The sequence below is a fragment of the Coturnix japonica genome, chromosome 4 (genome assembly GCF_001577835.2).
Source record: "Coturnix japonica isolate 7356 chromosome 4, Coturnix japonica 2.1, whole genome shotgun sequence".
In the NCBI taxonomy this organism is placed as follows: domain Eukaryota; kingdom Metazoa; phylum Chordata; class Aves; order Galliformes; family Phasianidae; genus Coturnix; species Coturnix japonica.
The window spans coordinates 80,379,866-80,403,660 of NC_029519.1; the positions used below are offsets into that span (position 1 = coordinate 80,379,866).

The 23,795-nt window shown below is 46.7% G+C and overlaps 1 protein-coding gene across 1 annotated transcript in view; it reads right to left on the reverse strand.

The window, feature by feature from the left end:
- Positions 1 to 15,079: 15,079 nt before the first annotated feature.
- DDRGK1 (DDRGK domain containing 1) overlaps positions 15,080 to 23,795 on the reverse strand; it is a 30,083-nt gene continuing 21,367 nt past the window's right edge. Inside the window, exons 6-9 of the mRNA XM_015863025.2 lie at positions 22,877 to 22,915; positions 18,740 to 18,796; positions 17,670 to 17,718; positions 15,080 to 16,375 (exon numbers count right to left, since the gene is read on the reverse strand). Coding sequence (XP_015718511.1) covers positions 16,203 to 16,375; positions 17,670 to 17,718; positions 18,740 to 18,796; positions 22,877 to 22,915 — 318 coding nt within the window. The 3' untranslated portion in view covers positions 15,080 to 16,202. The remainder of the gene's footprint in view (positions 16,376 to 17,669; positions 17,719 to 18,739; positions 18,797 to 22,876; positions 22,916 to 23,795) is intronic.

The following is a 23,795-nucleotide window of genomic DNA, read 5'->3' on the forward strand; positions in this document are numbered from 1 at the left end:
AGAGAAGGCTGCAGAGAGACCTTCCAACTCAAAAGGTTCTATGATTCTATGCAGGAGCAAGAGGAGACGCAGTGGGGCACAAAGAGTGGCTAACAACAAGAAAGGGTGGACAGACAGACAGCAGTACCCTCCATAAAGCACTCTCTGTTGCTCAGCAGATCCCATGTGCTCTTTGCAGAGTGACCATGGTGAGGGATATGTAAGAACAAGGAATGCCCAGGCACTGCATCTCTCCTCCCTCTGCCTCATGCTCCCCTTCTCTTTCTCCTTCTTTTCTTCTTCTTACATGGCAGAAAAAAAAAAGCCCCAAAACCAAAAACCTGTTCCCACATAATGATGATTCGGCCAACAGGTCAAGTCAAGCATGATAGATTTCATTTTCAAGCTGGGGTCAGGCGGTAAATTGCTTTAATGCTGCTGGAACAGAGACTGCTGTGCTGAAAGGCTCTTGCAAATGAGGTCTCCCGGCATCACCTGACTGCTCAGAGCTGAGCAATGCCTCGTGTTGTTGGGGGTCCAGGGGTAAATATGGCTTTGGGAGCAGCACCATGCCTGTATCTCGTGGCCTGGGGGTATTTCCTTGGGGTTGGATCCCTTGTCTCCAAAAGCACCAAGGTCTCTGAGTGCAGAAATGTGGGGTGAGGGGTGCTGTGTGGTGGGGCAATCCTATGTTGTAAGGGTGCAGAGCAATGTATATATGAGTTGTCTCACGTGTAACATATAGTGGTCATACACCATATAGCAGGCATGGCGGTGATGGGTTGGCAGTTGGACTGGGTGTTCATAGTGGTCTTTTCCAACCTTAGAGATCCTGTGCTTTTATGGTCTCACTGACAAAGGCCCTGTGATGTATTTCAGGACGTGCTGGTGCTGAGAGAGCTCCAAGAGAAACCAAGGCCCTGATATGAACTTAAGAAATAAATCCATCTCACTGCAGAGATGGAGAATCAGCCAGGGAGGGGAAAGTTTATTTAGAGAAACAACCGTGGGCTGCCTGCCCACACCAGGCTTTTAGCTGATGAGCTGCACGTGCCATGCTTGGGGGCGGCTGGGGGAAGGAGGCTGTGGATATAAGGCACATGGCATCTCCTGCAGAGCCCCAGGGCTGGTCCAGCAGGACCTCACTTGTAGCATCACCTCTGCAAAATGAGATAACCCCAGTCATTGTCTTTTCAAAGCTCAGTGAGGACATATGGAGGTGTGCAAGGCCATGGTTGGGGCTCCGGGCATCCTGTTCTGGTGGGGAACAACCAGCCCACAGCAGGGTTTGGGGATGGATGGGCATTAAGATCCCTTACAACCCAACCATTCTATGCTTCTATGATCTTTTTGTTGTGCAGACAAATCAGCCTTGGGAATCCCAATGAGTCTGGCAGTTGTGGGGTGCCATGTGTTTGGATACATGGATGGAGATAGATGGCCAACATGCTCGTGTCTCTTGGGGTCCCAGATGTGTCCTAGGATCAACCACATCTGTTTACATGGGAGCAGAGGGGAAGCTTTGGTACAGGGCACAGGACCCAGCAGGCTTCCACATGTTGTCCCTGTGCGATGTAAATGGGTATTTCATCCTCCTCCCATGCCCACCATCTTGTTCAAGAGCACCTGGCTGACTGCTTTCCTGGCCCCATGCTGTGCATTCTGCATCCCAAGAGAACTGCTCACATGCTTTTAATTAAATGTCAAGTTATGCAGAGTTTTTAAGAGCCCTGCGATCAGAAAGATTCATGGAGAGCTCAATTATGGCGCAAGGAGGAGGTGGGCAGGGGGGAAGCTGTGGGTAGGGAAAATCACTGTATTCAGTTCTGTGCTGTGTTTTCCACCTCTGGAGCAGGAAAACTGAGGAATGCAGGAATGCCAAGTCCACTGAAATCCCCTCCCTTGTCCTGACTACCACCCCATTAAGGTTGGACTATAGAAGGTGCAGTGACTAATTTGGATAGATACCAGATGAGCTTTCTTGCAGCTCATGCAGGGCTGGATGCCAAGTGCTGGCACTCCCAAAGGAGTTTGGACATTTCAGGACAATTTGTTCTCCCAAGGAGACCTGGAGGTGGCACAGGAGACAGCAGGCAGGACGGAGGGTTGAAGGTAGGACACATCCATCATCTTCCCATAGGCCATTGCTAATGCTACATGCAGGCAACTTCTGCCCTAGGGTTGCTGCCTTGGGTCAGAGGATGCCCTCAACGGCTTTTCCCCAGTGAAGAATCTCTCAGTGTCTCTGTAATGTCTTGTTTTTGGTGGCAGAGCTGTGAGCTTGATCTGTTTTTTGCAGAGCACAAAAGGTTTCTGTGCTGCCCAAGAGTGTAGGTGGGAGTGATGGGGTATGGAGATCTCACATTGTGGTTCCTCCTTTCCCAGTGAGAATCCCTCTGACCTGCATGTAAAAGACCAACAAAAACCACTTTCTGACTTTGTGTGATATGCACAGCTTCATCAGCTCTTTTGCTTCAGCTCCAGACCCAGCCACAGTCAGCAATGAGGTTGGGAAAAGCCTTTTTAATCTTGATAAACTTTCCAATCCCAACATAAATCTTGCAGTGATGACAATGGGATTGTGGAGGTGCCCTGATGGGATGTGACACCTTTTTGCCAGCTTCTTGGGAGCCCAAAATATGAGCCAAGTTGGAAGACAGGGAAATTCAGTATTCCAAAACAATCATAATTTCTCCTGAAAATCATTTAGTGAAGCATTTTGGATAGCACTTGGTCCCTTTGAGCAGGCAATTTACTGAAGCCCTGGACACCTCTCCTCTAGTCTGTAGTGGGAAGAAGTGGTGGAGTCACTGTCCGTGGGGAGACTGAAGAACCATGGAGATGTGGCACAGAGGGACATGGGGACATGGTAAGGGATGGGTTGGGATTGGGGATCTTAGAGTTCTGCAACCTTAATGATCCTGTTTCTATGATACATCTGCACATAGCCCAGAACCCAGGGGAGGTGATCTCTGTCATCTCCTCTCCCCATCACAGCACTCAAACATGGCCCCTTGATCCCAGCATGAACCTGATGGTAGGAGAGGCTGGACTCCATTGTGTGCAGCAATGGGGACATTCTCCTATTGCACCACCGCTTTCGGTGCTTCTCACCCTCCTTTCCAGAGCTCTTCAATTCACAGTCCCATTCTGTTTTTGATACCACTGACAAGAGAGATATCCTACTCTGTGGGCAGGAGGCAGGAGGAGGACTTAGTCACTCCCTTCAACAAAACAGGGAGAGAAGTTTTTCTGTCTGGACCCTTGGAAAAGGCAACCTAAGAGAAGAACTCCCATACTCAGGTGGAACATTTCAAAATGTCTGTGCATCTCAGCCTTTGAGTTAAAAACAACAGATTTTTATGCTCTATTCTGGTAGGATGCCAGAAAGACTTGGAAAGCTCACAGGGCACCAATGTGTTTGTCTCACCTATGGTCTCACCCACTGTCCTCACCTTCCCCCTCTGGGATGCTCAGCTATGCGTGACCTTGATGGAGCTGCTCCTCCTTGATGCCTTTTGAAGGTCTTGGCTGTCTGGGAGGCGTCCTAATGTTGTTCCTCTGGTGGGATCTCATTATGTGATGAGCTGAACATCTGGATTAAAATAGATCAAATAGGCACTAAATCCTAAATAAGCCTGAGAGCTCAGTGGCAGCCATATGCTTCCTACTCACAAGCTCAAAAAAAAATATATCTCTCCTTGCCATTAGCTCACACTGCATACGGTGTTTTATCCTCCTCCAACCCAACTCTGGGACCAAACTCTTCTGCCCTTCCTCTCCAGCCATCCCTGCTTGGCCGTACTCTGAACATGTAGCCTCTTCTTCAGCAGGGCTGGCTGAGGGCAACACTGAGCTCTGCTGGTGAGAAGGTGGGTGGGCACTGACCCCACTGCACGAAGCATTTGTGAACAGGGAGGTGATGGAGTCCCCGTTCTTGGTGGTGTTCAAGAAAAGGGTCAATGTTGTACTGAGGGACATTGATTATTGAGCATAGTAGTGATGGGTTGATGGTTGGGCTTGATGATCTGAGTGGTTTTTTCCAACCTTAATGATTCCGCATCCATAAATGTCCTTAAGTGGAATCTCTTCTTGGGGACTGAGCCCTCTATGTTCTTCTTGACTCCAACAGAATGCTGGTAACAAAACACTACCATGTTCCACGTTGTTCCAGGATTTTTTTTTTGCTAGCTGAACCCATATTTAGGCCAACCATGAACTGTTAAACACCAAAGCTCTGCATGAATTGAAGAGACATTAAGGGTGGAAAGACCTCTAAGATCACCAAATCCAATGCCAGCCCATCCTCAGCATGCCACTAATCCATGTCCCTCAGTGCCACACATACCTTCTCCTTTAGCATTTCCAAGACTGACGTTTGAATTTGGTGGTCTTAGAGTTCTTTTCCAACCTCAGTGATTCTGTGATTCTTGTTTGGGGAACCTCATAGTGTAGAAAATAAGGCACTGGCATTGCCTTAGGTCAGAAGATGTATTGAGCCTAATAAGACAAGGGCAAAGGTCTTGTGAAGTGCTTTTAATGCTCTCAGCCCCACCAGCATATTGCCCAATGCTCAGATGAGCGTTGCCAATATGGTCATGCAACTGGCACCTTGCTTGCATGCAGCTTGAGCTGAGCTTTTTGCAACAGAGGGGTTTCACCCCAAAATACCCTTCCAGATGGTAAAGGTCAAGCAGAAATAAGTGACCATATTAAAACCCAGTCTACTGGCTGATGTGAAAGAAGCGTCAGCACTGATGTGAAGGTACCAGCAGTGATCTCAGCACCAGGGTGATGATTCCTAATATTCTGGGGTGCTGGTGACTTGCTGTGACAACAGAGGGGCAAGCACAGCGATGCAGGAAGAGATGGATGGCAGGAAGTCTGCGCCTAACGGTTGTAATTGCATTATTAATGGGAATCTGCAGTAATTGGATAATTTGAATGCTACGCGTTAGCCTCATTGCAACAAGGCTAGCAAAAATTACTTGCTTTCTCTCAATGTGACTGTTAATGAGACTAACACCAAGCTCCCCACTCTGTGCATAAGGTCTGTCCCCTTTGCCTGCCACTAAATGTAACACTTCAAAGATAATAATCTGGAAAAGGCATCTGTGCATGGAAAAAAATCAGGGCACTCACAACTGCTGCTGGCCTCAGAAACCCTCCTGCCCTCTCCAGGACTGGGTTTTGCAGGGATTAATAACAGGATGAGTGCAGGGGTGCTGCTGGTGCTCATTTCCCCATACTACCCATGGTCATGGTGGCTGCATCCTGCTGGAGAGGTCTGAAGGCCTCATTTAGGCTGATGCCATTTGGCAGAAGGAAGGATGTATTACCCACCTTCAGGTTGCACAGCCTGGAGGAACCACCTCTTCATTTCCAGACACATCACCCCACACTGCCCCAGCTCCCCATTTTTTTGGCAGAAGAGCCCAGCTGTGCTGCAGTAGCACAAGATGGACACGCTCCTTTTCCCCTTCAGGCAAGATCCCATGATTTTACAGCTGATCTCCCAATTCTTTTCGAGGGGAAACAAGAGGAAATGACATACCCCAGGATGGGAATTACTAAGTCAGGAACTCCCCCAGGCTTTGTTTCAGCTGGCGAATGTTTTCCTTCCCCCTCTGCTTGCCCTTCCTCTGGCTTGTTGAGAAAGGTCTGAATTTCAGGGTGGTGGGGGAAGGGATGCTCTCCGCGCCGCCTCTCCTGCCTCCGGTTGTGTCTGCTTGTGGCCGATCCCTTCGCTGTGCAGGGTGATGCTGATGTGGAGTGACACTCGACTGTGCCATGCAGGGAGAGGGCAGCCCCTGCCAGCACTCCCCCTCCTGCAGCGACGTCGCTCTGGGAGCTGTCTCCATGGTGGAGTGGTGGTCGGCACCCCACTGCCCACAGTGGGGTCCTCAGGATGTAGGGCATGGAGGAGGAGGTAGGAGTAGGGCTGGGAAAACACTCCTGTGCATCTGCTGGTGAAGATCATCCCTTGAGATGCTGGAGGGCAGAAGGATTTGTGAGGCATGGGCTGATGTGGCTTGCAGATTCGGGTGATGGGCTGTGGGAGATGTAGCCAACAGCTGAGGGCTAAAGGTGACCAGCCCCAGCCTCTTCTTATCCATCCATTCTCCATTTCATCATCACCCACCATCCATTCTCCATTTCATCTTCCTCTTCTCCGTCCCTGTCCTCCATTCCTCCATCCTCAGTCTCCCCTTCTCCATCCCCATCCTTGCCTTCTCCATCCCCAGCCTTCCCCTCTCCATTGCCAACCTCCATTTCTCCATCCTCAGCCTCCTCTTCTTCCTTCTCAGCCTCCCCCTTTCCATCCCCAGACTTTATTCTCCAGCCATAGCCTCTTATCCCTCATCCCCAGCCTCCTGGTTCTCTCTGTTAACCCTGTGCTTGGGAAAGACTCACTATTAACTACCTCACTCTGCTCATCTGCCATGAGTAAGACTTGGCTGCATACATCCCAGCTCTGTGGGATAGCAAGGTCTGTGCTGTGAGCATGGAACCAGGAGGAGAAAAAGCGGAGCTTCTACATTCCCACTTCATACCCAAGTTCAGTGCAGGGTCTGAAAACACCAGCTGCAGAAAACAGACCTGATTTCTCACCCCCAAATCTAGAAGACACAGGGCAAGGGACATGACCTAGTTTTCAATGGCAGCATTTAATATTTCCCCTGCAAGGAGAGCCAACCCAGCTTCCTCTCCCTCTTGCTCCCTGGCCAAGAAGTGAGGCTGGCCTGCTGCCTTCCCACCGGCATAGGATAGAGGGGAAAATCTTACGGTGCAGCCTCATCACAGCCCAGATGTGCTGCTGATTCATCCAGCAGGGAAACATCTGTTTCCTTCTTGTTGCTCTATGCATGTTCAGCTGCAGTGGCACTGGGGAGATGAGCTCCTGGGGATAGCATTGTGGGGAAGGAGCACCCCATCCCGTGTCCCAAAAGTCATAGGATCATATAATTGTTGAGTTGGAAGGGACCCTTAAAGGCGACCTAGTGACACAGGGACACCAACAGCTTTATCAGTGATCAGAGCCCTTCCAGCCTGATCTGAATGTCTCCAGGCATGGGGCACCACCACCCCTCTGGGCAACCTGTGCCAATGCATCACCAGTCCTCATACAGCTTTATCTGAATCCCAGAGAGGAGTTTTACCAGCCTGAATGAATGCGATGGCCTTCTCAAAACAGCAAAGGACAACTCTCTACGGGATGCTAGATGCCCTCATTCGTGTAATTGTGCGGATGTAATTTGATTATTCCTTCCTAGATGTTTAGCATCACAAAAGGGAAAGCTGCCCTCCAAGATGAGCCTGTGGGGCCAACACTGTGAGAGTGGTCTGGGGGAAAAAATCTTCCCTTGTTTCACCTCGTGCTCTGTTGAACTACATAGGGAAATACTTGGGTAGCTTGTGGCACAGATGTGGGCATCAAGCTGAACCACCTGGCTTACCAGCCCATCCTTACCACCAATCAATGAGAAAACCAGTTTTGGATGGCTGCTCCAATCAGTGCTGCTGGAGATGTTCAGGAACAGAAAGGCACTGCAAGAACACCTCAGCTGCCACAAACTGTGTTGGTCCTCACTCAGCAGACAACAATGGCTGTTGCTGGATCCCAGATGTGTCATCCCTGTAATAAAGAAGTAGAGCTCCTCTGGAAAGAATGCAAAGCCCAGACACTACTTTTGCCTCCAGGCTGATAGAAGATCATAGAATCATTAAGGCTGGAAAAAGCCACTAAGATCATTAAGTCCATCAACCACCACCATGCCCACCAAACATGTCCCTAAGTTCCATCTACCCATTTCTAGAAAACCTCTATAGACAGTGACTCCACCACTGCCCTGGGGCTGACTATTCCAATACTCTTTCAGGGTAGACATTTGCCTAATATCCAACCTGAGTTACTTTATTTGCTTTCCAATGTAGATGCCAGAATCAACACAGAGAGCAGGGCAGTCTTCTGCCCGGGATAAAAATTCATCCTGTGAATTGCAGAAGTTTCAACAAGACCCAAAAACTCCTAATCTGGCTTAACGAGAGTGAAATCAGATGGAGAAATAGCTGGGATTTTAGCTGGGGGTAGGAAATCTGATGGCAGATGTGTGCATCCATTGAGCATGTAAGTATATACAGAATGCAACAGAGGTTTTAGAGAGCAATGTTGTATGAAATAGGAACAGCATAAGGTTATTCCTTATCAAAATAACACTATGAAGATGAGTGGGTTGGTTGCCTCCCAACAGCTCAGGCTGCCCAGGGCCCCATCTAACCAGACCTTGAGCACCTCCAGGGATGGGGCACCCACAGCTATCTGACCAGCAGTGCCAGGGCCTCACTTCTCTCTCAGTAAAGAATTTCTTCATAACATCTAATCTAAATCTCCCCCCTTTTTTTAGCTTACAGCCATTTCCCCTTGTCCTATCACTGCCTGATCACGTAATAAGTCAGTCACCGCACCAGGAGATGAGCAAGACATTGGCCAACCCACTCAAGAGGCTTTGGGCCATTTCAGGAGCAGCAGATCCCAAATCAGAACTGCTGTGTGCAGGGGAGTAGCCATAAAAATGTCGAACCTGGCACTAGCAAGAGGGAAAGAAACCTTCATGCAAAGGAACGAAGGAGGCAGCTCAGCAAGCAGCTCAGAACCCAGAGCGGTGCCTGGCTAAGCTGGAGCTTTAGAGTGATTATAAGCAGCTTTAAGAGCAGTGAATGCGGGAGTCACACACACAGAAAAGTCAGCAAGGAAAAACAAACAGTGTCACTGGTTACGTAAGGGATCAGAGAGGCAATGAAGCGTCAGCCGGCAGCCACGTGCGCTGCCCGGGGTTTTCCAAAGTGCCCATAACGCACGAGTGGTCTTTTGGCCCTCTCTTATCACCACCCATTAAGGATGTGGGGGAAGATGCAAAGAAGGGTGAACAAAGGTTTAGAGATAGGTGACAGCTCCTGTTAGAGTGGTGACTTGAATGGAGCTCCAAAATTAGGAGTGGTTGTAATCGTAGTCATAGAATGGTTTGGTTGGGAGTCATAGAATGGCTTGGGTTGGAAAGGACCTTAAAGGTCATTGGGCTCCAACCTTCTCCTGTGGGCAGAGGGCTGTCAGCCACTGGATCAGGTTGCCCAGGGTCCCATCCAACCTGCAGTATCTCATCAGTATCCTGTCCATCCATCAAGACCACTAGGAACCCAATGCCCCACCAAGTGAAGTGAGAGTAGGGCAGGTCCAGGCTGAAAAGAGAGCGGATCCTCATCATGTGCACTGAGGTTAAATTGTGGAATCATTGCTTCAGTACAAAAATTGACTCTTCCACCTGACGTTCCCACCTCTACCTTAGAATCATAGAAGGATAGAAGCACACAAATGCAGACTATCCCAAGTAGAAAGGGATTCACGAGGATCAGAGTCCAGCCCCTGGCTCCACGCAGCACCACCCAAACCCTATGGCTGAGAGCAGTGCCTCAATGCTCCCTGAGCTCCAGCAGCTCAGGAGAGAAGCCCCAGGACTCGAGCAAACCCACAGCAACACTGACCTCACCAGCAGCAGAGTTCAGCGGAAGCAGCCAGAACAACATGTGCTGAGTCCATTTAACAGACATCCCCTCCAAGACAGGCGCTCTGAGCTGTCTACTGTGCTCACTGCTTCTTATTTTTTATTTATTTATTTATTTTCCCTATTGCAAAGATTAATTTCCCTGGCTGGAAAGTTTGTGCAATATTGCATCACTCCACTGTTTGGCTTGGCCGGTGAGTATTAAGCACCAGGACTTCAGCTGGGTTGCTTGCCCGGAGCTGACCCCATAAATAGCAGCGAGGTAGGAAGATCTACATGGAAATCCATCCAAGACAGCAGGGGGCAAAGGCACCTCTGGCTCCGTTGTGCAGCACTCATGGGCTGCAAGCGGTCCCTCTATTTGGAGAGTGGTCAGTTATAAGGAGAAGTGATAAATAAGAGCTGAGAGATGTTTTCTTTTTACTGCCCTATGTCCAAGAATCTTGCTTCCTAAAAGGGAAATGCAGAATGCACAGCTCCAGGAGGGCTGGCAGCAATGAAACCAGCAGCCAGCATCTTTTATAGGAGGTGGTGAGTAGAGAGTTGGCCATATATGGTCACTGGGGTGCCCACAGGATCATGTGGACAAGAAATCATAGAATGGCTTGTGTTGGAAGGGACCCCAAAGATCATCCACTTCCAACATCCATGCTGTAGGTAGGGTTGCAGACTGATAGATCAAGCACTAGGTGAGGTTTCTCATCCAGTTTCGCCTTGAACACCTCCAAATCAACTGGTCGTATCCCTAGTGCAATGATTTGCCCTGCTGGTGGTCTCTAAAAGAGGACAACTCACCCCACCCCACCCACCCTAACAACACCTTCTTTGGGGTGTGATGTGGCACCATCCAGCCATGCCCAGGAGGTCAAGAAACCACTGAGACAATAAACCCTTAATGATGGGATATGTAATAACAGGACAATAATCCCTTAATGATACTAAAAGACCTGCTGAGCTAATTGTGTTGTCCAGGTGAATGTTTTGCCTTCTGTCGTGCCATGCAGTGATTCCCAGCTTTTGTCCTTTGCTCACGTTGATGTCCCAGATGCTATAACTTCTGGCAGAGATACACTTTCCCATTCACTCTCAGGATGCACAACCCTCCTTGAAGGGATGTTCCACACCTCCAATCTGCCCTTGTTTCCCTTGTGGACCACAAATAGTTGCGCCAGGGGGGGCAGCACATCATCCCCTGGCATGGGCAGACAGACAGACCTGTGATTCCTATGGCAACCAGTTCAGGTGTTAGGATGCTGATATGAGTGGGAATGGGGATGCAGGTGGGGATGGGGACATGGATTGGGATAGCAATGGGGATGTAGATGTGGATGCCTCTGGCCAAGGAGGACCAGGATGTTGGGATGTTGAGGGGCTGTGTTATACAGAGAAGCAACAAGACAGCAGTGATGGAAATCTCTGGCTGATGTCAGCGTGGAGCTGGGAGCAGCCTTGCCTGGCAGGCTTGGTTTGGCACGTCTCAGCAGTGAGCTCATGTCTCCTGCAGCCCTCGGGACACAGCGGGGCTGGATGGAGGACCGGACAGACACGGCTTTTGTCCTGCTGGGAAGGTCCTGCAGCCTCCTGCAGCCTCACCACAGGGCTGTTCCCAGCCTGGTTCCATCTCACCCATTCCACACTTCAACCTCTCCAGGCTGCAAACCTTACCAGGCTTCCTGAATCCAGGCCAAAATGTTGTCTTAAGAGGCTTCAACACAGTGTAACATGAGAGAAGGATCTGGATCCCAGTAGCCCTGGAGAGGAAGAAAAATGTCCTTGCATAAGTCAAGGTCTAGTGCCCTGGTCACAAGATTCTGCTGTGTCCAGGGTTGGTGTTGGGTCCACACAGGGTCTGACAGAAGCTTTGGGAAGCACAGGTTGATAACAAAGCCCTAAACCTGTGGTCTACAAGGGATACAAAGTCACCATCCCTGGGGGTGTTCCAGAACTGTGGGGATGTGGCACTAAGGGATGTGGTCAGTGGGCACAATGGGATGGGTAGGGGTTGGACATGTGGACCTCAGAGGCCTATTCCAACCTTAATGTTCTGTAATGATGTCACTGTGTTCAGCAAATGTTGCTTTCTGCTGCATGCATAAGCAGTTTCCTTTTTATTCTGGCTTTCTATTTATCCAAAACGCCTTGGTATGCTGGAGAGAGACAGTTCTCCGGGATGACTGCATAAACTCAGCATGAGTCCTTTCTGCCAGTCAGGCAAATAATAACAGCAGGGAGAATGAGGAAAGGAAAAAAACACAAAGCCACGCAGCATCTCTTAGGAATGGGCCTGGAGATGTGGGGGAGGCCATGTACCCACTGTGTTGTGAGGTCTCTGAGGTGAGAGCTGTGAGCATGAAAAGCTGGCTCCATCTCCCATCAGGTCATTAAGGTTGGAAAGGAGTGCTAACATCATCAAGTCCAACCCTCAACCCATCACCACCATCACCCAGAGCAGAGGTTGGCACAGTTTTGCATTGGATCTATAGATCCCCATAGCCCGTGATGTATTGTTTTTGTTCCTACAGAGCTGTATTTGCTATGCCAGGCCACAGCTGGGATGTGAAAGCACAGCAATTCAGCAGCCAGGGCAGTTCAGCAGACGGGAAACATAGGGTTGTGCTGCATCAGGTCCTGGGGTATCACAGCACCGTCAGCACCTCTGGCTGGAGCTGCAGTCCCAAAGGGAATGATCCAGAGAGAAGAGCTGGGAGGGAGAACTGGTTTCACCCACTGGCTCCAGGCTTAGAGCTGGCAAACAGCTCAGAGGGCAATCTACTAACATTAGAGCAGGGCTTTAGAAGGCAACACGTTGAGTGGCCAAATGTAATGCATAAAGACAGCAACCAACCTTAAGACCCCACTACAAACCTCTTCCCAATGCTCCTTTGCTTTCCAGGAGGAACTCCTTGGGCCGTGCCCAGGATGACTTGGTTATACCAAAGACAATTTCATTGCAGCCTCTGGGAGCAGGCTGAAGTCCCAGAGCTTCACCCCGATGCGTGTGTCCCCAGGCACTGAAGGACAGGTCCCCAGTGACAGCCAACATTTCACGGTGCTAACTGCAAAGAATTCAGCGTGCAAATCTCCGGCAGCAGCCACGATGCTGTAGCAGCAAGATGTTGTTAGCACGCCTATTAGTGCACGCTAATTAGCTCCCACCGCTGCTCCAGCCACAAGCTGGAGGATGGATTATGCCATGTGTGCTAAGCAGCTTAGTTTGGGTGGCAGCTCTGAGGGAAGCAGGGAGCAGAGGGAGATGCTGGCTTACGGAGCGCTGCACATCAGCTATCTGTGAGCAGCACGAGGGGATCCAAGCTACGGCTCTGCAAGTTTTTTAGCAGCTTTTCCCTCCTGCAAAAAGAAAAGGAGACTGATTCAGTGGAAACACCCTGCTTGTCACCTCCATTGCATCACCATCTGCCGGGTGAGGAGCAAAGCAAAGGCAAGCAGGGAGAAGGGCTACTTGCTAGGAGGCGATGCCTTTCCCTGCCCTTATAGTCAACCCCCCCCCTTCCCAGCTCTGGTTGCTGCAGGAATGTGTGAGGGATGCTGCTGCCATCTCCTGGATGGAACCCATAGACATGGCCACCATTCATCATTTACTCCTTATAAAGCAATGGGAACTCACAGAGAGAGACTGGTGGGGGTCTTGGGAACCTCCAAAAGCCATCGGAGCGTTGGCACCCTGCTCTGGGTGTGCCTACCTTCAGCCCTACTATGTGGACTCATAACATTGATGTTCTGTGGCCAACCTTATGGGTTCAAATGGCTCGTGCCAATGGCCAAAGTCATGGTGGCAATGTTAAATATCTGAATGGAGGAATACGATGTACTGACTGCACCGGGTCACTGGAAAGGGATGAGAGATGCTTGGATTGGAGCACCCATGTCCTGCACCATGCACCCATGCTCCTGGCTGCAGATTCCCTTGCCAGGCTGCAATGAGGCCATTTCTCTGCTTCATCCTCTGACCTTCATTTGATGCTGGCAGCTTTCCTGGGGGACAAAGCAGAAATCTTTAATGTTTGGTGGCCATGGAGACATCAGTCCCTCCTGCAGCTCTGGTCTGATTTGTCACTAAGCAGGCAGTGTCAGGACACTGACATGGGTGACCAAGGGGAAATCTGAGTCCCACATTGCAGAACCATGCAGCAAAAATAAGGTCTGAGCCCTGAATCTCCATCAGATCCTCTATCAGATCCAAGTCTCAAGATTATCAAACCCAACTATCAACCTGAACTGCTGCTCTGTTCTTACATAGAGATGCATGAAAAAAGATGGAGTTCTCCCTGATTAGACCTCACATAACGTGAAATGAAGACAAGGTTCTGAATTTAATTCTTTTGGCCTTTGCCTTCGGGTGGAATGGCAAAATTAGGACAAGCTGAAATGAGCTGGTAATTATTATCATTCCTTCCATGTGCAACCAAAGTACCTTGGAGCTCTTGTACTAATTCACAGAGGAGCACGGTGATAAAGGCTGCATAATGCATGGGTGAAGTTTAAACAGCAAAGAGGAATTATTTTGTGCAGAAAGAAACAGGGGAACGTTCCAACTTCCTAACAGGAAACTGGAGAATGAATTATTTGAATACCTGAGTTTTCCTGTTAATGGTATTTTAATGCTCACTGCGCCAGATGTGACAGGAGGACCAGGTTGACATAGATGAGAATGGTGGTTGGGTTCTGTGCTTGACCCCATGTAATTTTCCATGTAGGTGGACAGGATTCCAGATCAGTGCTCAGGGTGAGTCAGAAATGGTCTGAATGAGTCAGCCTTGGGTTCTCCTGCAGGACAACAGAGGTCAGGGCTTGTTCTGAATGCCAAGGAAGGAGAAGAAAGCACAGAGGGTGCCTTGCTGCCAGCACAGCACAGACATGCTGACATCAACTGGATTTCTTTGTCCTGGCTCACACAAGCGGTTGGCCTCTCAATTCACACGCAGTAAAGATCAAATTGCACACACACACACACACACAACAATGAGACTGAATGCTGACATGATGCTCTTGGGTCCAAAAAATACAGAATGGAAATAGCGGATAAGGACCGTAAGACAGATTGGCTGCTGGCACAGAGTGACATCTTACCCTGATGATTCATCTGAGATAATATGGTCAAGCTAAATGGCGTCGGCTCTTTCACAGACCTGTGCTCCAGTTTCTGTACAACTCCACAACCTTAGAAGCAAAATGGAAAGGGTTAGAATCCAGCAGTGAAAGAGAAGTCACTAGTGATGAATCACGGCTACGCTCAACAGGCATAAGCACAGTAATTAAAGGGATGCACAAGTCCAATCTCATCTCCCACAGTGACAGACGGTATATGAGACTTAGTGAAGAAAGACCTACACAATTTCTTTCATTGCACCCAAAGAAACTGAGTGCACTTCGGAGAGATTCCAAGGGATTTAATGGAACACCTGCAGCCATTCACCAGCACAATGAGGTCTATGGAGGTTGGCTCCTTTAACACACACACACACACACACACACACACACACACACACACACACAAACCCACTAAAACAAACACACGTTTCTCCAATTCTTTCAACAGAATTTATTTCACTGCAAGAATAGCTTAAAACAGAATAAAAAACATCATGGCAGAACCAAATTTTGAGTAATTAAGAGACTTCAGAAGCCTCCTATCAAGTAACCTCTTTGAGCCTACTGGTGCAACCCAGTAATGACTTGCTGATCTTTCATATCAAGGCTGTGGTGTCGTGCTGTAACCCAGCACTCTTGCATAGTATCACACTGAGCAGCAGTGCAGAGATTAGACAGGAAATATGCTTCCTTCCATTGTTTTATTGCTATCTCATCTCACTGACAACACAGCTTTTAGCCTACTCAGTTTACCTCTAACTTTGGCACAGACAAAACCAACTCCCTTGTCCTCCCCAATTACTGTGTGGATACACAGATTCAGTTGAATTCAGAAAAGAGAATTAACAAGCATCAATTAGGTTATTAAAAAATAAATATTCTTATGCAGGAAACACACTGAGCTCCTAGAATTAAGATATTAGCAATCATTTACTTGCAAGTTTAATTGTGTGATTCATACTGCCAAGGCTTTTTTTAACACCTCAAAAAACAAAGGCCATGAAGCGGGGGTGTGTGGGGTCCCCAGACACACTGAGCCAACTCTTTATTTCACAGGATGAATCATCAGAACCTGGTTGCTATCAGTAGAATTGCCCTGCACAATACATGAAGCTTGTTAGCCTTTCCCTGGAGGTGTTTGTATGCCTTGGCAAAAGACAAAACCCAAAAGCCTCATTCCCTAAGACCTACTGTTCCAGGCTGTATTACAACGTTAGACAGCCTGGCAAAATCAGAATGGGGTCTGAACCAAATATTCTGGGTACAGTCATGAGACTGCCTGCCTAGATAAAGTAACCGGGTGCCAATTACTGATATCCCATGCATCAGAGTGCTTAAGCCCCATGTTCTTGACTAGCTTATCTTGTACCAATTTTTTTATCAGCCCTAAAAGAGCCAAAAGCGAAACTTCCGATCAATTCTTGCAGTTAATGCTTAAACAAAGCATCCTATCTCCAAACGCTGCACAGAGACTGGAAGGGTTCTTGTTTGCTTTTCGTTATGTGGTTTATTCATTAAAAAGTTAAACTCCTGCCACTTTCTCACGCCACAGTTTCATGCCACAGTTGGAGCAACAGCTTTGCTGTCTGGCTGGAGGTTGATCAGGGAATTGCTTGCTTGGACCAGCTCTGCGATGGAGACTCGTCCTCTCTGTTTGATAAACTGAGCCACAGCAGCCATCTCCTCTGGTGTGATATAGATGAACTTTCCTCTGTCATCAATTACACCTACAGGGGAAAAAGAAAGGACCTTCAAGTCAGCACTTTGGCTCTTCTCACTTCCCAACAGACATTAGTTACTTCTTTGTGGAAGGGACGTTTGAACTGCTGAGGCTGCATTTCATATCTAGGGCAGGCAGAACAATGTGCTAGCAGTCAGGTAACATCTCTACTGTTGTGCTTTTGAATAGGGTTTCAACAATACCTGAGTGCCTGGGTAGGACTGATTTTGTTCAGCAAGTAATACATTTTTTTCCCCACTGTGTGTAGCTAGTTGGGATTATCACAGCAGTGCATTCAGGTACATTGCATTAGTGTTGCTGTTCCAGGGTCAGACAGCCAACTGAGAAAGGAAGAGCAGAAGGACCCAGGCAATGAGATCTGGACTCCTCTGGGAGGTAATGAAGCCCAGTTTCCAGATTTAGGTAGCTCCATCAAGAGTGAGAACTGACCTCTTTGTTCTCAGTGCCTTATAGGATCAAACGTAAGGCAGGGAGCCTTACTAGCATGTCTTTTAGCCAGGACAGTACACATTTTTATGCTTTGATTCAGACCACTTCTGGGTCATTGGAGTGGGTATCCACATGTACCCATTAAGATACAGCTGTCACAGTTGGCAAACAACTATCAGGTCAGCAAATGTTTGCATTGGCACCTTCCCCTACTTTATCCTCGGAAAGAAAAAGACTGACCAGCAATAAAGCAGCCTTGTTCAGACAGGGAGCTACCTATATCTCCCTGCTTACATTCCAACCTCGAGTGCATAGGTCCACAGCCAGAAACAAACACTCCACTTACTTCAGCTCCTAGTTTTGGAGTGCTCTGGGATGTTTGCTTCTCCCAGTGTGTGCCATACCTCAATTCTTGTGGGTCCCTTTTAACTCAGGATATTCTATGACTCTGTGATGCCCCATATTAGCTTTAGCCACTGCAATTTTAAAACAGGTGTACAAAGGAGCCCCAAAATATCCAAACAATTCCTTCAAATTCAGATTTCAGAGAACGTAACTTGCTAGTTAACCCTGCTGAAGGCCTTGGGGTTTATAACATGCTTGTGCTGGCCCCTGAACCATTGGGAGCATTTACCCCCCAAGCTCTGTAAAATATATCACTGAAGCAATCATCTCCCATATTACTTTCAACAGTAGTTTCACATGTGCCAAAACAGAAGTAATAAATTCAGCTTTTGATCAAATCCTCCAAGGGTCTTCTCCAGCTTAAAATGGGAATTACACTGGATATCTCTCTACCACAGAGGAGACATTTTCTGCACCAGCTGAAGAATAGGTATTGTGGCTGTCACCTGTTAGAGTGCCATCTGCCATCAGGTCCTGGATTCTGTTAATTGCATCCTGTTGAGAAAGGAAAAAGGAATAACAAACTGATCAAGAGGAAGGTACAAAACATTCCACACGCTCAGACAAGCCAGAGGAGGACGCTTACATTTAAATCATGTTTGAACATCATCAAATACATGTTAAACTCTCCAGTGAAGGATATTTGTGGTTCCACACAGATGGATGTTGTAAGCCCTTTTTAGAAATGGTTTGGTCTTAGAAAGTCAAAGTGAACTTCTGCAGCTTGGGGTGTTCAAATAACTTCCTTGCCAGCAAGGAGCTTTTGTTATTAAATTATCTGACTGTATAATGGAGGGGGAGCTAAACACATTTCCCCAGGGAAAGGCTGTACTGTGCCAATGCAACACACCAGTTCCATGAAATACTGTGATGCACTTCTCCAAGAATCTGGCTACACTCAACACATTGCAGAGCTTTGCAGAGCTTTTTAGTTTTTCCTGCTCCATTTCAAAGGAAACTGCTCCTTACCAAGCCAAAGAGCAGCTTGTTGAATTTATTGCTGAGCTAACAGTATGGTTACTCCAAGCACACTGTTCTGCTGCACCTAGAACTGGTATCTGTGTGCCAACAAGCTTGGTTTCTGCAGTCCTGCCTCTCTTTCCCACTAGCATCTACAGGACTGCAGAAGCAAGCTATGGCTTGGATTTCAATTGGGCTCACTGCATGCAAATTAAATTCTAGGAAAGCAGAGGGGCAAAGGGCAGTGCAGCTTGGATGTACAGCTCCTTATTCCCAAGTATCATGATTTGCTCTATTAAAAGACTTGCAAAAATCTGTACGATCCATTGGCCAACAAGCAGCCACTCAACACCCACACTGTGCCCTTTTAATTAACATCCCTGTGAGCAAACAGTCTTCTATGGCTCTCTGATGAATGTCTGCTTTTCAGGGCTGAATCTACTGAACTCCACCAATGTCAGAACAGTAATACAAACAGTACCCTTAATTACCCATTTTCTCTCTTATCCTTTTAAAGTCACTGTTTGTACTTGTACCCCCAAAAGGTAGAACTTACCTGAGTTCTTAAGCCCATATGTGAAGCTAAGTCCTCCAGCTGAATTACTTTGGTTTTCTATGGAAACAAACAACAGTTACATGCAGCTGATGAATTAAGAGGGTTAGCAAAACATACAAAATAGAACCTGTCCTTCCAACTTATCCTAGTGGGCACTTTTCTGGGTTAAAAAACCCTTTAATTTACATTACTTAAACCAATCTGCTCAGTTGAAAGACCAGATGCTCTGACCCTCTTAAGTGAATGCTCAGATACATTAGCTAACATCCTTGAGTACATCCCTAAGAGCTTAATATGTATGGCCACGTTTACATTATTGGACGTCATGCTACAGATGATAAATGCATTTGTTTCTGATCGTGAGACCACACTGAAGAATTAAATAGAGGCTGCAACAGAAGAACCTTTTTCATCAACAAAACAAAACCAAAGCCACGCAGGCTTAACAGTTGTGAAGTTTGATGCAGCCAAGCTAGAGAACTGAAAACCATGGACTGAACGCATGGAATTGAAACCAGTCCATGGAATTCAGTTCTCAGAGCTGGGAACTGCCAAGATTCGTCACATCTTCTTTTAAAAGGAGAGGGGAAACAAAGTCATTACATAGAATGGGGGTCCAATCTCCACTCACTTGGAAATCTAACAACATTGTGAGGTCCCAGCTCAGCAACACACCACATATTTCACGTTTTAAACACAGGCTTAACTCTCACAGAGCAACATACGTACATCCACGCTTTACCAAATTCATTTCAATTTATGTATTTTTTCTGCATCTGTCTCCAACAAGGCATGAAACAGAGCGAGAGCTCCCAGAATTAAGACAAACAGAACCTTTTCTCTTATTTCTACCTAAGAAGTCTGGTGTCAAAGCACTTCTGAATTTGGTTCTTCACCCTGTGCTTAATTTCTCTGACGTCAAGTCAAAGTGACTAATATACAACTATAGATGTGCTTAAACACCGAACTGAGATTGTGTGACTAATCTGTTCCGTCCATCAAAACCACCAGGACAACGTGCAGAACCAGCGCCTATTGTGTCAGCCCTTGGAAACCCTTCCACTTTTAGTGGAAGATCTCAAGGGACACTGACATAAGTTATGTTTATTAATAAAGAGCTGCATATTTTCCTGAATCCAGAGCTCAGGGCTGTCTTGAAAGCCATAGATGGGAATTTGCAGTTAGCAATCAAAACAGAGGATGGTCTTAGCAGATCCAGCTACAGTAAAGTCCTCCCTTCTTCCAAGAAAACTTCTCTGACTTCTATGGAAAACAGAATATTGAAACCTCTGCATGACTCCAAAACAAGATGTGCCACCTGATGGTTTGCCTTCACTCCACAGCTTTTCTTAAGCTCTTCAAACATGTTAACTACTGCTTTTCCAATCTAGTCTCAGCTGTCTCATCTGCCTTGGGTGGTGTTTCTGACACTAGTTGATTGCCTTATGCTGAGAACTCAACGATCAAGAAATATTTTTGCTTGGGCTGCAACAAAAAATGTGCAGCCTACTGCCAGCTCATACATTTCCAAATCACCCCCAGAGATCCCATATGATCTGAAAGCATTTGACACAAGTGAACATAGCTTCCCACTGAAGCCCAATGCCAACTGGATGCACCACCAAAAGTCCCAATGGCAAACGAGGCAGAGAAGAGCACAGCAAAACTGCTTGCAGTGCAGCTTTGCAGTAACCCTGGAGTGTTATACCTGTTTTCCAGAACTAGACAGCAATTAGCAAATCAGTTGCTAATGATATGGAGAGATACTGAAGAGCCAGAAGTGTGTGCATCTCTAAGCTCTTGGAGGGGTAGTGTGTTGCAAGTTAGCATCATGACACAGGGTTCTCCTGCCAAGATTTCTTTATTGCTGTGATGATCATGATGTGTATCCCTACAACCTGTGTATCCCTACCATCCTGTGCATCTCTACTTATTCTTCTTCCAGTAATCTGAAGTGGGGTTTTGGCATACAGGAGATAAAACACCAGCAACAAATTGTTGACAAATGGTCGGGCTGTTCTTCATGCCCTGAGGTAACACAGTCCAATGGTACTAAATGGGGCTCCCCACTGTTAATAGAGGGAACCAAAAATGCAAAACGTGGTGCATTTTCAGATCAGTTGATGTTGAAAAACTGTCTTTCAAGTCCATTACTATAAGCGGCCACAACTGTGGAAGCATAGCGGAGGAAGGCAGTCCTGGTTGCAAAGAGCTCATATCTTCAATTACAGCATTAATCTTCTTGAGATCACGTACGTCTCCATCTTGTAGTTGGCACTACAGCCATGAGTTGTTCTTGAACAAGGATATTTAACTGCAGCAATTTTTCTTAGGATAGGGGCCACTATTCACCCCCAGGAATAAAAGGATTGTTGAAGCCCCCAGGAGGGGAGGCAGTGAGCACCCCCTGTAGCGGTGGTAATGAGGGAGTTGTTGGCACAGCAGGTGAATATGAGGAGGAGTTTGCAGCTCCTTCATTCTTGGGCAGACAGGGGGTGACCGACGATGAGCCTGCATGACTTTCTAAAGGAGGGATCCTTCCTGGTGGCCCATGCAAGCATTTGCTGTAGATCAGGGGAGGATACTGATGCTCCCCATCGTTTAAGGATAAACTGAAAGGTAACTAGGACATTTTTCTGTTCTGAGGTCATTTTGTTCCCCATAGTGTGCACACTTACCTTTGTCCAGTGTGAGGCAATGAAAGTGGTTAGGGATGATAAACCTTAAGGCTGCTGCATTTATCTCAATGCTCCCATGTACAGGATATCCATGTTTTTCTCAACTCCTGCTGTGTTTATCTCAATGCATTCTGGACCAGTCAGTCTTCAAGTTAGGCCAAGTCTCTGGTTGAGTCCCTGTTTGTGTCCCTGTTCAGACGCCAGTTGTTGTGAGTTAGCATCACGACACACGGTTCTTGTGCCACGAGGATTTCTCTATTGCTGCAATGGTCTTGATCACGATGTGTACCTCTACCATCTTGTGTATCCCTACCACCTTGTGTATCTGCTTATTCTTCTAAGCAAGCCTTTTATATTCTAGCATGCGTATTCTTTCCACTCATAATCAACTGTCTATAAAGCAAGTTCCATAACAAGTAGAGAGCTTATATTATGCCTAGGTACAAAAGACTTCTGTTTATTCAGACCTTCTGTCTCCTTTCCAGAGCCTCATTATCAGTGAGTCAGCATTCAATGAGGCCAAGCTGACCTCTCCATCTCCCAAAGTAGTGGAAATGCAAAACAAGCCCAGAATTTGACATTCTGAATTAAGAAAATGATGAGAAGGTCGCTAAGTATGTGGGAGATGTGCTCACTAATGAAGCCTTTCATACACATACAATATGTTCACAGAGTCCAGTTTCCAATAAAGCCCAAAAGGGATTAATTAGGACAAAAAAGGTAATCACAGAACTTTATGTTTTAGGCTAAGGGTAAGAAATCAGTTTCATCTTTGATATAACAGCTGGTTAAAGGAGCATTTGTTGTTACAGATCACAAGTGGAAATCCTCATGAACACCCCACAGGATTTAGATAACCATGCATACAACATCACGAAAAGTAAACATCCCCTGTTAAAAAAAGTGATTTTTTTTTCTTTAAATATCCCTATAAAACATCACTGCTGAATGGCAGAAATGAAAGAAATCACACCAAGTCCGACTGATCTTTATAACGCTCGTGTTTCAAACATACACATCCTGCATGGCAGGCCACACGCTGCTACAGCACTTCTCATTCACGCTGAGCCCAGATGCAGAGACTGTGAATATCAGCTATGATTTAGGCAACAAACAAAGAGCTCGAACATCCCAAATCCCACTACAGCCAACATTTCTGATCAGAAACCCTGACGGTGATTTTATACACATCTATCTTCTGAATTAGGCTACGGGCTATAATTTCACCCCCCCCAAAAGCCAAGATAAAGGCTGTAACTACAAATAACTTCAGCAATGATTAACATATTTATGCATGATCAAGTAAATAACGTAGACTTCATCTCAGGTATTCCTTTTATTTTTACTTGCTGAGTATTTGAGTAAATCGAAGCAGTAAAGATTTCCCTTCTTTCTATCACTCAAAGTTATTTCACTTATACTAACAACATGGAAAGAGGAGAATAAAATGATAACTTACCTTAATGTATTCGATAAATTCCTTCAGAAAGCTGCGAGTCTGGAAAGGGAAAGAATTGTTATTTTACATTTATCAATATTGAATGCAACACAAGCTTGCGCAGTATAAGCATTTAGCCTGTCTACCTCCTAAACTGTACATATATGCATAGAGAAGACTTTGAAGCAGGGAAAAAAATGCATCTAGATTTAATCTTAACTAGGAATTTCCAATAGTTTGGTTTTTTTTTTAAGCCAGAATATGGCTCAAGCACTATTTGTTTTCCGAAAGGAGATTGCTGAATCTTTTCTTCTTCACATCGTACGTACCCTGAAACAATCACATCTGGGTGAGCCTGTGTATTAAGTACGTTCACTGAGGACATTTTGTATGGAGGGAAAGTACAGAGTGGTTCAGGAGGCAGCTCGTGCAGATGGTGAAGTGCAGCACACAGCTGCACAACACATGTGGAAGCTCAAGCCTTTCTCTCAAAGCTATGCACCTGAAATCCGGCATTTTAATGTACGCAGCTCAGTTTTCAAAGGCCATGCAAAAAACATGCATTGATGTGAACAGGAGATCGAGTTACTCTGCAACCCTGAAAATCAATCAGCCTTAATTAACTGCTTAACTCTGCACCCTTAACTTCAAGCAGGAGTTTCAACACGTTGCTCTCAACACCACACAGCAGAGTCAGCTTGGATCAGGATAACATAATGCTTCAAGTGCATTACCCACCCCAAGACAGAAGGATGGCTTGGCATTTTTGCAAGGCTGATGCCTCCAAATAACTACATACCTGCGATCATTTCTGAACATGACTTCCAAATTGCCTGCTATTAAAGTTCTACTTCCCCACCCCTACCAAAGATATCTCTGTTGAGATCCATACACCATCAATTGCCTCCCAGGCTCTTTCTGAGTGAGGAACACCCTTCCC